A 15,211-nucleotide genomic window follows, 5' to 3' on the forward strand; every position below is an offset into this window, starting at 1 on the left:
GCTCAGTGTTGCATCTCGGTGGAATGGGTCTCTGGCTGAATGTACTCCTGTGCCCAACCAGTCCATTATGTAGTGGATGGGAGACATTGTCCAAGATGGCATGCAACTTGGACAGCATCCTCTTTTCAGACACCACCGTGAGAGAGTCCAGTTCCATCCCCACAACATCACTGGCCTTACGAATGAGTTTGTTGATTCTGTTGGTGTCTGCTACCCTCAGCCTGCTGCCCCAGCGCACAACAGCAAACATGATCGCACTGGCCACCACAGACTCGTAGAACATCCTCAGCATCGTCCGACAGATGTTAAAGGACCTCAGTCTCCTCATGAAATAGAGAAGGCTCTGACCGCGTGTACGTGCCGATTTTTTTTTCCACACAAATCGGTTTTGCCTTCATCTTCACGACTATACTGTACATACATTATTTCTACTTTATATAGGCTGTGTATTTATCATATCATTCCTGCTTTTACTATATGTTACTGTTATTTATTTTCAGTTTTATGTGTTATTTGGTATGATTTGCTAGGTTACTTTTTGGGTCTGGGAACGCTGAAAATTTTTTCCAATATAAATTAATGGTAATTGCTTCTGCACTTTACACCATTTCGGCATGAACGGTTTCATAGGAACACTCTACCTTAGCGGGGGAAATACCGGACAAACCAATTTAGCCCAATGTACAGGATGTCCCGGCAAATACGGGATAGTTGGCAACCCTATGTTCAAGTTCAACAGTGCGTGGCAGGGAATGAGGAGAGGTGCAGCTGACTCATATCATTTCCTCGCGGCCCGGTAGTACATGCTTTGCGGCCTGGTACCGGTCCGCAGCCCGGTGGTTGGGGACCGCTGTCTTAAAAGACCCTATCGTATCCGCCTCCACCACCATTGCCGGCAGCCCATTCCACCCACTTACCACTCTCTGAGTAAAAAAACTTACCCCTGACATCTCCTCTGTACCTACTCCCCAGCACCTTAAACCTGTGTCCACTTGTGGCAACCATTTCAGCCCTGTGAAAAAGCCTCTGACTATCCACACGATCAATACCTTCCATCATCTTATACACCTCTATCAGGTCACCTCTCATCCTCGGTTGCTCCAATGAGAAAAGGCCAAGTTTACTCAACCTAATCTCATAAGGCATGCTCCCCAATCCAGGCAACATCCTTGTAAATCTCCTCTGTACCCTTCCTATGGCTTCCACATCCTTCCTGTAGTGAGGCGACCAGCACTGAGCACAGTACTCCAAGTGGGGTCTGACCAGGGCCCTATATAGCTGCGACATTACTCCTCGGCTCCTAAATTCAATTCCACAATCGATGAAGGCCAATACACCATATGCCTTCTTAACCACAGAATCAACCTGCGCAGCTACTTTGAGCATTCTATGCACTCGGACGCAAAGATCCCTCTGATCCTCCACACTGCCAAGAGTCTTACCATTAATATTATATTCTGCCATCATGTTTGAATGATATGGCAAGCGTGGATTGAGACAGGTTGTTTTCTGGCAAAGGTGTGCTTGGTAAGTGGGAGGCCTTCAAAAGAGAATTTTTTAGAGGACAACGCTTATGCCTGTCAGAATAAAAGATGTAAAGTGTAGGGAACCTTGGTTTTCAAGAGATATTGAGGCCCTAGTTAAGAGGAGAAAGAAGGTACATAGCAGGTATAGGCAAGTAGGAACAAATGAGGGTGCTGATGGAGTATAAAAAATGCAAGAGAACTCCTAAGAAATTAATCAGGAGGACTAAAAGAAGGCATGAAGTTGCTCTAGCAGACAAGGTGAAGGAGAATCCTAAGGGATTCTATTGGTATGTTAAGAGCAAAATAATTGCTAGGGATGAAATAGGTGCTCGGAAAGACGAGAATGGTAATCCATGTGTGGAGCCAAAACTGATGGGGAAGATCTTAAATGCATTTGTTGCATCTGTATTCACTCAGGAAGTGGACACAGTCTATAGGAATGAGGCAAAGCGGGATCAACTTCATGGAACCTATATAGATTACACGGGAGGAGGTGTTTGCTACCCTGCAGCAAATCAAGGTGGATAAATCCCCAGGGCCTGACAAGGTTTTCCCTTGGACCCTATGAGAGGCAAGTGCAGAAATTGACAGGGCCCTAGCAGGGATATTTAAATCATCCTGAGTGACAGGAGAGGTACCAGAGGATACACATACCAGGTAATTGTAGGCCAGTGAGTCTGACATCAGTTGTGGGAAAGTTATTGAATGATATTCTAAAGAAATAGGTATGTAAGTATTTAGATAGAAATAGACTGATTAAAGATAGTCAAAATGGCTTTGTGCATGGTATAGCAGAGCATGTCTACCGATCTTACAGTTTTTCGAGGAAGTTACCAGGAAAGTGGATGAAAGCAAGGCATATTGTCTACGTGGACTTTAACAAGGGAATTTGGTCAAAAAGGTTCAGTGGCTCAGCATTAAAACTGATGTAGTAAATTGGATTAGGCATTGGCTTTGTAGGAGAAACCAGGGAGTGATAGTAGATGGCTGCCTTTCTGACTGGAAGACTGTGACTAGTGGTGTGCCGCAGGGATCAGTACTGGGTCCTTTTTGTTTGTCATCCATATCAATGATCTGGATGATAACATGATTAAATGGATCATCAAATTTGCAGATGATACCAAGATTAGGAGTTGTAGTGGAGAATGAGGAAAGCTATCATGGCTTGCAGAAGGATCTGCATCAGAAGGAAAAATGGGCTGAAAAATGGCAGACAGAATTTAATGCAGACAAGTGCGAGGTTTTGCACTTCGGTAGGACCAGCCAGGGTAGGGCTTACACAGTGACAGTAGGGCACTGAGGAGTGTGGTAGAACAATGGGATCTGGAAATACAGATCCATAATTCATTGAAAGTGGCATCACAGGTAGATAGGGTCATAAACAAAGCTTTTGGCACATTGGCCTTCACAAATCAATGTATTGAGTCCAGGAGATGGAATGTTATGTTGAAGTTGTATAAGATGTTAGTGAGACCTAACTTGGACTACTGTGTGCAGTTTTGGTCACCTATCCACTGGAAAGATGTCAACAAGGTTGAAAGAATTACAGAGAAAATTTATAAGGATGTCCCCAGGTCTGGACAATCTGAGTTATAAGGGAAGATTTAATATCTTAGGACTGTATTCCTTAGAAAGTAGAAGATCGAGAGAAAGTTTGATAGAGGTACACAAAATTATGGGGGTATAGACAGGGTTAATACAAGCAGGTTTTTTTCACTGAGGTTGAGTGGGACTACAACCGGAGATCATGGGTTAAGGGTGAAAGGTGAAAAGTTTAAGGGAAACTTGAGCGAAAACTTCTTTACTCAGAGGGTCTGTGAAAGTGTGGAATGAGCTGCCAGCACAAGTGGCGCATGTGAGCTCAATTTCAATGTCTAAGAGAAGTTTGGATAGGTGCATGGATAGTACGGATATGGAGGGTTATGGTCCCGGTGCAGGTCAATGGAAGTAGACAGTTTAAATGGTTTTGGCATGGACTAGATGGGATGGGCAGAAGGGCCAACTTCTGTGCTGTACTTCTCTATGACTCTATGACTGTAAAGCACAATAACAAATGAGTAAGCTCAAGACTATTTAACACAGCCAGGATCAGCGTCCTAATACTCCACCATGAACAAGCACATTTACGAATGGGCGTATTCAAAGTGAAATGTATAATAATCAAATGATCTAGCAGCCCACATGTCGCATAACTGAGAGAAATTAAAATTCATTGTAAAATAATAACTCCAGAGATCAACAAGTAATATGCTGAAAATCTTACAAGTGCATGTGTTGTGTCAAAATTTCACATTATAAAAATTTTATTATCCTATGCAATATACTCATGTCAACGAATAATTATACACTTAACCACTACTAATACTACACCTCACTGTTCTACTGAGTTCAGTGACAAATGTGTAGGCTTAAATTGTACACTCCCAGGAGTTTATTTATCTATACTCCCAAAATCAAGTAACATGATTTGAGGGATGGTGGATAAGACTTAAAAATGGGGTTTGCTTTGCTAAATGATTTGGCTAATATAATTCCCACAGATGCTTTTTCATGCACTTTAGTGCCTTACTACAGTGCAGTAGTAACAGGGTATTCCATAATTAGAGGAGCAGAAAGCAGATCCTGTAGCTGTGAAAGTTCAAATAGTACGTTGAATTGGTATGTTGCGTCCCAGGTGCCAAGTTCAGGAACATCTTGGATTGGGTCCACGACATTATAAAGGGGGAGGGTGAACAACCAAAAGTTGTACTGCATATGGCACAAACGACAAAAGTAAGAAATGGGAGGAGGTCCTAAAGAAAGAATATAGGGAGTTAAGCAAAAAGCTGGAAAACAAGGCATCCAGGGTAGTAATCTCTGGATTGCTGCCTGTGTCACATACCAGTGAGGGTAAGAATAGGATGATTTGGCAGACAAATGTGTGACTGAAAAATTGGTGCAGGGGACAAGGTTTCAGATTTCAGGGTCATTGGGTTCTCTACTGGGGAAGGTATGACCTATACGAAAACAACAGCTTACACCTGAACCCGAGCAGGACCAATATCCTTGCATGCCCATTTGCTAGAACCATTGAGGAGGGTTTAAACTAATTTGGCAGGGGTATGGGAACCAGAGTGATAGGCCTGAGTATGGACCAATTGTTATACAACTAGGAGCAGTGTGTAGTGAGATTGTGAAGAAGGACATGCAGATGGTAGGGCAAAATTGCAGTCAGTGGGATGAGTTAATGTATAACAGGGAGCCAAAATTGAAATAGGTGATGAATACAAACTGAAGGTGTTATATTTCAATGCATGCATAAATGGAGTAAAGCAGATGATCTTGTAACACGGTTAGAGACTGACAGGCATGAAGTTGTGGGCATCTCTGAGTTATGGCTGAAAGAAGATCATAGTCAGGAGCTTGACATCCAAGGATACACACTGTATCGAAAGGACAGGCAGGTAGGCAAAGGGGGTAGGATGGCCCTGTTGGTAAAAAATTAAATCCTTAGAAAGAGGTGACATACAGTAGGATCAGAAGATGTAGAATTGTTGTGGGTTGAGTTAGGGAACTACAAGAGTAGAAAACCCATATGGGAGTTATGTACACCTCCCAGATCAGTGGCCAGGATGTGGGCTACAAATTACAACAGGAGATAGAAAAGACATGTCAATAGGGCAATGTTATGACAGTCATGGAGGATTTCAATCTACAGGTAGATTAGGAAAATCAGGTTGGTGTTGGATCCAACGAGAGGGAACTTGTAGAATGCCCACGAGATGGCTTATTTTGAGCAGTTTATGGTTGAGCCCACCAGGGAATGTCAATACTGGACCGGGTGTTAGAATTCTATCTTCTTATGCAACACACACTAAATACTGGAGGAACTCAGCAAGTCAGGCAGCATCTATGAAAAAGGGCCAAGACCCTTCTTCAGGACAATCATCTTATGATCACTGCTTCCTGAGTTTAACAGGGAGAAGATAAAGTCAATGTATCAGTCTTACAGTGAAGTAAAGGGAATTACAGAGGCATAAGAGAAGCTAGCCGTAGTTGATTGGAAAGGGACGCTAGCAGGGATGATGGCAGAGTAGCAACGGGTGAAGTTTCTGGGAGCAGTTCAGAAGGGGCAAGATACTGTCGATCCATCCCAACAATGAAGAAGTAGTCTAATGGAATGATGATACAACCGTGGCTGACAACGGAAATCAAAGACAGCATAAAAGGAAAAGAGGAGGCATATAATATAGCAAAAAATAGTGCTAAGTTAAAGGATCGGGTAGCTTTAAAAAAACAACAGAAGCAACTAGAAAAGCCATAAAGAGAGAAAAGTTGAAAGATGAAGGTATGCTAACCAAAAATATAAGATACCAAAAGTTTTTCAGATATATAAAGAGTAAAAGAGAGGCAAGAGTGGATATTGCACCACTGGAAAATGATACTGGAAAGGTAGTCATTTGGTGTAAAGAATTGGCAGACGAACTTAATAAGTATTTTGCATCAGTCTTCACTGTGTAAGACACTAGCAGTATGCCAGAAATAGGAGAGTGTCTGGAGGCAAAAGTGGAAGTAGCTGCTATAACCATCTTTGGGAAGCTGTAAGGTCTGAAGGTAGATCAGAGACCCAAAGCAAATGGACTACACCCCAGGATTCTGGAAGAGGTAGCTGATGAGATTGTGCAGGCATTAGTAATGATCTTTCATGAATCACTATATTCTGGAATTGTTCTGGAGGAAGGGAAAATTGCAAATGTCACTCCACACTTTAAGAAGGGAGGGAGGCAAAAGAAAGGAAATTATAGGCCAGTTAGCCTGACATCAATGGTTGTAAAAATATTGGAGTCTATAATTAAGGTTGAGGTTTGGAAGCACATGATAAAATAGGCCAAAATCAGCATAGTTTTCTAAATCTTGTCTGACTAATCTGTTGGAATTTTTTGAGAAAGTAGCAGGTAGAATGGACAAAGTAGAGTCAGTGAATGTTGCTTATTTGGATTTTCAGAAGGCCTTTTGACAAGGTGCCACATATGAGGCTGCATAACAAGAGCCCAAGATATTAGCATGGACAGAAGATTGGCTGACTAGCAGGAGGCAGAGTGGGAATAAATGGGGCCTGTTCTGGTTGGCTGCTGGTGACTGGTGGTGTGTCACAGAGGTCAGTGTTGGGACCTCTCCTTTTCACATTATATGTTAATGTGAAGAAATTGATGGCTTTGTGGCCAAGTTTGAATATGATACGAAGATAGATGTCTGCAGAAGAACTTAAAACTAATTTAGGCAAATGCGCAAAGAAGTGGCAGATGGAGTATAGTGCAGGGAAGTGCACAGTCATGCACTTTGCTAGAAAGAATAAAGGTGTGGACTATTTTCTAAACTGGAAGAAAATTCAAAAAACAGAGGCGTTAAGGACTTAGGAGTCCTTGTGCAGGGTTCCCTAACAGTTAACTTGCAGGTTGAAATGGTGGTAAGGAAGGCAAATGCAATGTTAGCATTCACTTCGAGAGGACTAGAATAAAAAAGTGAGGATGAGACTTTATAAGGCATTGGCCAAACTGCACTTAGGGTGCTGTGAGCAGTTTTGGCCCCCTAATCTAAGAAAAGATTGCTGGCATTGGAGAGGGTCCAGAGGAGGTTTGCACGAATGATCCCCAAAATGAAAGGGTTGACGTATGAGGAGTGTTAGATGGCTCCGGGCCTGTACTTGGTGGAGTTCAAAAGAATAAGGGGAGATCTCATTGAGACCTATTGAATACTGAAATGCCTAGATAGAGTGCATGTGGAGATGTTTCCAATACTGGGGGAGTCTGGGACCACAGGGCACAGCCTCAGAATTGAGGGATGCCCATTTAGAACAGAAGATGAAGAATTTTTTTTTAGCCAGAAGCTGGTGAATCTAAGGAATTCATGGCCACGGATGGCTGTACAGGCCAAGGCATTAGGTATATTTAAGGCAGGGCATCAAAGGCCAAGGGGAAAGGGAATGAGAATGGGATTTCAATCAGCCATTATGGAATGCTGGGGCAGACTCAATGGGCTGAATGGCCTAATTCTGCTCCTATGTCTTATGGTATTATCAATCAATCAATAAGGCTAAGAACATGAGCTGTACAGTCCTTGAAAGTTATTCCACAAGTTATGAAATCAGGTCAGATTTGAGTTATCCACCATGGGCCAGATGGTTGAACGTTAACTGTTCCTAAACCTGGGGCTGTGAGTCTTTTAACTCCTGTACTTTATTCCCGGTTGCAGCAGCCTTGGCACTCGTCCTCCCTACACACCCCCACTCTTTCAAATTATACCTTGCCAAGGAGTGTGCCTTTTCATATGCTAGTGTTCACGTCACCCTGAACAATCCCTCTAGAAAGCTGACCAGTGTTTCTTTCCCCAAGGTCAGTCAAAATCCTCCTTGGTTTTCATTTCCAAATTATGAGTACTGTATCTTTATCCAGATAGTCAGCTGACCGGTTAAAACTTGGCATGGCGCTTTTGTTAACGCATGTGCAGGAAAAGTATCAGGGAGAGCGAACCTCTTCAAATTGTCCTTGGTCATTTTGATAATACTTTTAGATATTAGTTTAAAAAAAGTCCTTTTCTCATTGCCAAAATTTATATTCTTTCCCAATTTGATTTTAAATCCTTAAGATGCTATTTTGATAGGCAAGTTGTATTTAGCTTTATGATTGTAAGTCAGTTAAATAGAATTGATATGCATTTCAGGTATTATCAACAGACTGAAGGTGTTAAATAGCCTAATTCGCTCCTGTGCATCTTGCAGTTTTTAAACCCTGAACGAAAGGAAGTGATAGTGGATCTGACCTTTTTAAAACAGAGACTGGCCGTGGCTCGGCATCTACTCCTCGCGATACTGCCATCGCTCCACGCCTTGCAAGCGTGAGCAGTTGCTAAACTTCAACATTGCACGGCGCCGACACCGTGACCGCATCGCGCACGGTGAATGCTCCCAGCGTGATTGGATGAAACCGCCAGCGAAAAAAATTATTACGAGGAGACAGGCAGCCCCTTGTGCTGGAGATTAATAATAATTGATCGCAGCGAAGCAGCAGGGTGACGGTGTGCAGCTGCTTCTCTCCGGTCAGTGGCAGCGGGAGCGACGGTGGCTGGCGGCTCCGACACAGTGCGAGCGGCAGCGGCGCCGGCCCCGGGCACAGAGAAGGCGGCGGTCCCGCTGGCTCACGACAATAATGATTCACCATGAATCAGAGGGAGCCCTTGATACATCTCTTTGCTGGCGGGTAGGTTGGGCCGGGACGTTTGCCTCTCGCCCCGGGATTACATGTCTGCGTTTGGGGGGGAGGGGCTTGGATTTTTTTATTTTGTCATGAAGGTTGTGCTTCGGTCCTCACAGAGGCAGGCGATCCGAGGTGATCTCTTCATCTATTTATACATCGTTCGTGTCCGATAAGAAGTGTGAGTGCGTATTGTGGTTATGGTTGCTTGTGCAGGCCCCGTTCCATCCGCGGGCTTGCCTGGCGCCCTTGCCGACCTGCTGACTCTCAGCCGCCGACTCGAGGATTACGGCACGGCAGGGCTGTGAACTGCAGCCTGACTGACAGTGGCAGTACTCCAGCGCCAGTGAATGCAAATTAATTATTTATACAGTTTTTAAAAAAGACTTGTCTGTGGTGATCTTTGCAGTGGATCTCTTCTGTTGTGACTCCATCATTCATTTGGTGTAAAAGTTCAAGATTTCAAGAATTGTTTCTTATTTTACACAAGCGATATTATATATGCTTTTAATTTGGAATCTAACTGCTACTAAACAAAATATTGAAGGGAAGAAAACCTAAAAAACATGAAATCCATAAACTGCAAGTTACTTTGTATGTCAAATTGATATTCCTTCATTTATCCTATTTCTTCCCATCAATATTTAATGCAAATAGTTCGAATAGTTTGCTTGACCCAGAAAATGATACACCCAGTTCATTCTCAGCTGTGTTGCAGTTCCATTCATAGTAGATCAAGCTAAACTTAAGTTCCCACATTCAGAGCTTTAATTTTACTGTTTTAAAAAAAATACAAGAAACTGCTGGAAGAACTCAGTGGGTTAGGCAACATCTGTAGAGAGAAATGGAAAATGTTTCAGGTTGAGACTATTAAGTCCATATGAAGAGTCTTGATCTGAAAATGTCCACTATCCACTTTCCTTCTCAGATGCTGCTGGAGCTTGCTAAGTTCCTCCTGCACTTTTTTTTTTGCTCCATATTTCAGTATCTACAGTTTCTTGTTTCTCTGAATTTTTCATGTTGGTGGTGGAGTGAAGAGGTCTCTTTTGATCTCGTACAATGAAACCTATATACAGTGGAAAAACACTGATCCTGAATATCCATCCCATCATGAAGATTTAATTGGGGTAAAGCTGTGGGTTAGAGCTAGTTAGTAATAACTTCTACAATGAAGAATGTTGTTTGACAGTGGGGGAAGAGTACGTGGAGAAAAGTTTTGTAACTGCTATAATAGTTTTACTTTATGCAACAAGCAACACAAACTGCATCACAATAATTATGACTAAGAAATAACATTAAATTCTTTCCTTAAAATTCTGAACACCTTAAGCATTACCTGAAATAACCTGTCATTTATCATGCAACACACATTAAAGTTGCTGGTGAACACAGCAGGCCAGGCAGCATCTCTAGGAAGAGGTGCAGTCGACGTTTCAGGCCGAGACCCTGCGTCAGGACTTGTTTGCTGTCATTTATCATATTTGTTTTGTATGCTAATAATAGTGATTCTGATCATTCATTGTAATTTGTTAACAAGGGAAACTCTGCAGATGCTGGAAATCTGAGCAACACACACAAAATGCTGGAGGAGCTCAGCAGGCCAGGCAGCATCTGTGGAAAAAAGTACAGTTGACATTTTGGGCCGACTGTACTTTTTTTCCATAGATGCTGCCTGACCTGCTGAGTTCCTCCAGCATTTTGTGATTGTAATTTGCTATTGAGTTGCCATGTTTTCTCTTTGCAATTTTGACAGAAAGTGGGATGGGTAGAATTTAATCTTGGTTCTTGGGGAAAGATAGGTGCTCTAAACCAAATTTTTGCATGCCGGTGAGGATAATGTCTCAGCTGTGGTGTAGAAGTATTGCATTATAGAACTAGTCCAGCTTTTTGTGCAATTATACCAATGATATCTACCGCACAGAGGGGAATATTGAACGGGTATGTGCTGTCTATGAAATCGGGACAAATCCAATCCAGTTACTGTCCAACTGGTCTCCTCATCACCAAACGGTGGAAACAGTCATTGACAATGTGTCAAATAGCATTTATAAATAACCACACCAATTCTCAGTTTGAGCTTCACTCCTGTCCAGGCATACATAACAGCTTTGATTCAACAAACTTATTTTGAGGAAAGGTGAGATGACTGGCCTATACGTCAAGACATCATTTCATTGTGGTGGTTAAGTGGAAACAGCTAGCATCATGGGAAAATGCTAAAATGACTGAGTCATACTTTGGATAAAAGATGATAGTTGTTGGAGATCAATCATCTAGCCTGAAGACGTCAATGTGTGTATTCCTGAGTGATGCCCCCAGTGTGTCCTAAAGCCAACTTTAGCTGCTTCACCTCATTCCCTCATAATAGCAAAAATAGGAATATTTCCTGATGATTGCACATTATTCACTTTGCATTTACAATCTTCAGCAAACCAAACAGCTTATGTCTGCATGCAGCAAGATTAAAGTAACGTTTTGGTATGATCTAATGAGTGATAAGTAACAACTGCCACGGAAGTAGCAGGCAATATCCATCTTCAACAGTTTTTCTTTATATTCAGTAACATTGACATCACCATTACCGAGTTCCCTACCAGAAATGCCTTGGGGTCAACATTGAATACAAATTCTGCTAAATCCGATAGATAAATACAAAATCTATAAGGGCAACTTGAGAGTTGGGTATCCAGTGGCGAGCAGTTCTCCGGGACACTCCAAAACTGTTCCAGTGTTGAAATTTGGAAGAGGTGAAATGCTGCTCACTAGAGGAGTGTATGTCATCCAACACTAAGTATTCATTTCCTCCATCTGTTGTGTATGCCGTCTACAAAACACACTGTAGTTTCTTGCTGAAGCTTCTCCAAAAATATTTACCAAGTCCATCGCTGCTACCAATAAGGAGGACCCAAGCAGCAGGCAGATAGAGCCACAATCACTTGTGGGGATTTGATTTGGTCAAATGCTGCATTGATGTGCAGACCAGTCACTTTTAACTTGAATTCCATTCTTTGCTTGTGTTTGGGCCAAGGCTATTTTGGTGTCTGGAGTTCTAGTGAAATCCAGTCTCTGCATTGTTGAGCAGCTTACTGGCAGTCCTTCAGGTTCCTTCCAAGGAACTGTTCAGAACCTGATTTTTTTTTTTGGATGAATTGGAAATAAACAAAATCATCCTGCTGGTTTCCCAAATGCTTGCTTATGTGTATGGAGTGTCCATAAGTTAGGCTTTCGTAATTAAGGGAGAACCTGTACTCGTAAGTGTAACTTGGCAGTGACATTTTCCCATCACTTTGTCGATGATGAATTAGCTCGATTGGATTTGTCCTGCCTTTTCTCAACAATACTTAGCTGGGTAATTTTCCACAATGTTGGATGGATGCCAATGTTGATGGCTTGGTGGCAAAGCAGTTGTTGATGCCTTGTAGCTTCGAGAACCCAGGTTTGATTATCACTTCAGTATATCTTGTGTGGTGTTGCATGTAACGAGTGGGGTTTCTGCCATTTTCATTCCAAATCCCAAAGATATGCTGATGGCTTACTTCACTCCTTACATTACCCTTTAGTTTAGTTGCCTGGCAAAAGAACCAAAGGAGAGTTGATAGGATAACGGATTGCAGGGGTATAGGGAAATAAGGAAAAGGGGATGAGACTGATGGGATTGTCCTTTTCAGTGCTGGCATGAACCCAATCGGTTGATTAAGCTACAGTGGTATAATAAGCAATCTGAAGTTTTTCTATGTTTCTAAATTTGACAACTTTGAAAAGTCAGTATAGAATAACAAAAAAAAAATTGCTTCTCTGTAAGTTAAATTTGAGGGGGAAATGGAGCTTATGTGTGGGAATAATCTTACGAAAATGTTTTACTATTCCTTCATCATCCTTGGATATAAATGCTACAATGTTGCAGATGTACCTTCTACAAAAGGTATGCAGTGGCTGGGAAAAAAAGAGGGTCACCACCATGTTTCAAATATATTTAGAGGTAGGGGATATATAATTAGTGACCACTGTATTTGGTACAGAAGTGGAACCTGGTGTGATCTTCTGCTGTGGTTTAATGTGTTTTGTGTTCAGAGATGCTCTTCTGCACACCAATGTTGTAACACATGGTTATATATTTTACTGTCACCTTCCTGTTAGCTTGGACCAGTCTGTCCATTCTCCTCTGAACTCTCATTAACAAAATGTTTTCACCCACAGAACTGCTGCTCACTGATTTTTTTTTGTTTTTCGGCACTCACCTCTGTAAGCTCTAGAGGCTTGTGTGTGAGAATTCCAGATCAGCAGTTTCTGAGATACTCAAACCACCCTGTCTGGCACCAACAATCATTCCGTTTTCAAAGTTACTTAAATCGCATTGTTCCCCCATTCTGATGCTTGGTCTGAGCAACAACATGAAACTCTTGACCATGTCTGCATGCTTTTGAGTTGCTGTTAGATAATTGGCTGATTAGGTAGTTGCATTAACGAGCAGTTGTACCTAATAAAGTGGCCACTGAGTGTGCTAAGGATGCTTGCATTCTAAAAAATATTTTTTATCTTATAAATATTCTATTGTCATCTGTCAGCATTACATAGTTTTATCTTGCATAGAAGTGGAGGAGGAAAGATGTTGGGCACTAATGGACTGTGAATATAATTTACAGTAATGCAGGTAGCCAATTTGAATTTATTGTCTTTCACTTGTAACAACTTTCTATGTAAACTGTTACGTATATATTTCTTTGTGCTTGAAGAAGGATTATGAATTTTCCCAGATTACTCGATGCCTACATTAGAAATATAAACTTGTTTGGCCTCTGTATATGTAAAACTTCAATGGATTTTTTTTTGTTTTTAAGTTGTGCTCATTGACACTGTTCCAGATTGTTTCTATTTAAAACTTTCTCCTCGTCATTTAGCACCTATTGTAGTAAGGTCACTCTGCAGTAAAACTTAGTATTTTACATTGTTATTACAGCATTAGTTTACAGTTCCAAGGTGGTGGCATCTGTTAGTCTCGTGAAACCATGGAGCTGTGCCTGGAAAGTCTTGCTTCAGTCTGTGTTGGTAGAGCAGCATCTGTTGTGGCTGTAGAGGCCCACACAGGAGTGACAGTCTCAGCTGCAGCAACTGCACTTGAAGGCACTGTCCTCCAGTGTCGTCTTGGTGCTGGTGCTGTTTTTTTCGGCGACTGCGCTTTTCTTCAGCAGCAAGCCTCAGCTTCTCTTCTCTTTTTAGACCTCTGCATAGTTCCAGCCTCCAGTGAGAGCGATCGCTTGCAGTGTCCTCCCACCTCTGGACATTCATGTTTTTTAAAATATAATTTTTATTAAGTTTTCAAAGTAAATACAAGAGGAAAAAAAATCTACCCTTCCCCCCCCAATATATACTACTACCTAAAGAGAAAAGAAAAAAAAAGAACCGCCTGAATATTGGAAGGTTTCCACATGCTCCATGGGATTAGAAATAAATTTAATATATATTTGTTACTTTCCCCAAGGAATCAAGATCTTTATCATATCTAAAACATTACTTAGCTTCTCAACTCTCATAGTTCCCTGGGGAATCTCTTTGAACTTCACCATGTTGCTATGTGTTTCCCTCCCAATTATCCAGGCAAAAAGAAAAAAAATAGAAGAGATACAAAAAAAGAAAAAAACAAAATACCCCCCCCCCCATTAATGTTATGAATGAAAAGATACACAACACTACCCCCCTCCATTGTGCAGGTCGTGGTTATTGCCACGTTGCACACATGAATAACGTAGCGATTGGTCAGTGTTTCTTCCAGCTCCCCCGTAACAAAAAAATTGTATATATATATAAAAAATTAATGTCATTATTCCCAACTAGTATTCCTCAAATTTTAACCTTTCTTCCCCTCCCTCATATAATTAATAATATATTTATATATTCATCTGCCTAAAAATCCATCAGGCCTATTCCTTGATCCAGTCTTCATCTTCAATCCATCTCGCTCCCCTGGATTTGTTCTTGTATCTGGTGAATATTCAAAGAATCTCGCACAAACTCCTCTGCTTTCCGGTAATCATCAAAAAATCTTTTTTCTCCCCCAGTCAAAAAAATCTTCAAGGTTGCAGGATAACACAATATAAATTGATAACCGTGATCCCATAAGGCTTTTTTCACTGGATTAAATTTCTTCCTTCAAAAGTTCATAACTTATGTCAGGGTAGAAAAAAATTTTCTTCCCTTCTATCATCAGTGGCCCTTTTCTTGGCAGCTTGGACAGCCGCCTGTAGAATCCTTTCTTTATCTTGAAATCTTAAGAATTTTATTAAAATTGATCGTGGATATTGGTCTTAGAGCTCGATGTACCTGCTCAATTTCAATTGATCGATCTTCCTCTTTCATTTGCAAGGTCTTCGGGATCCATCTTTGAAAAAATTCTATTGGATTATCTCCCTCTATACCTTCTTTAAGACCAACAATTTTAATATTATTACATCTAAAATT

General features: G+C 41.4%; 1 protein-coding gene and 1 long non-coding RNA gene across 2 annotated transcripts in view; one reads left to right on the forward strand and one right to left on the reverse strand.

The window, feature by feature from the left end:
- The window catches only part of LOC134345362 (uncharacterized), a 62,367-nt gene extending 53,945 nt beyond the window's left edge, over positions 1 to 8,422 (reverse strand). The window contains exon 1 of the long non-coding RNA XR_010017663.1: positions 8,325 to 8,422. This is a non-coding gene — a long non-coding RNA (uncharacterized LOC134345362). The remainder of the gene's footprint in view (positions 1 to 8,324) is intronic.
- Positions 8,423 to 8,529: 107 nt separating this feature from the next.
- LOC134345361 (solute carrier family 25 member 36-like) overlaps positions 8,530 to 15,211 on the forward strand; it is an 85,668-nt gene continuing 78,986 nt past the window's right edge. Inside the window, exon 1 of the mRNA XM_063045891.1 lies at positions 8,530 to 8,761. Within this exon, the coding sequence (XP_062901961.1) occupies positions 8,721 to 8,761 (41 nt within the window). The 5' untranslated portion in view covers positions 8,530 to 8,720. The remainder of the gene's footprint in view (positions 8,762 to 15,211) is intronic.

Source organism: Mobula hypostoma, chromosome 4, assembly GCF_963921235.1.
Source record: "Mobula hypostoma chromosome 4, sMobHyp1.1, whole genome shotgun sequence".
NCBI lineage: Eukaryota > Metazoa > Chordata > Chondrichthyes > Myliobatiformes > Myliobatidae > Mobula > Mobula hypostoma.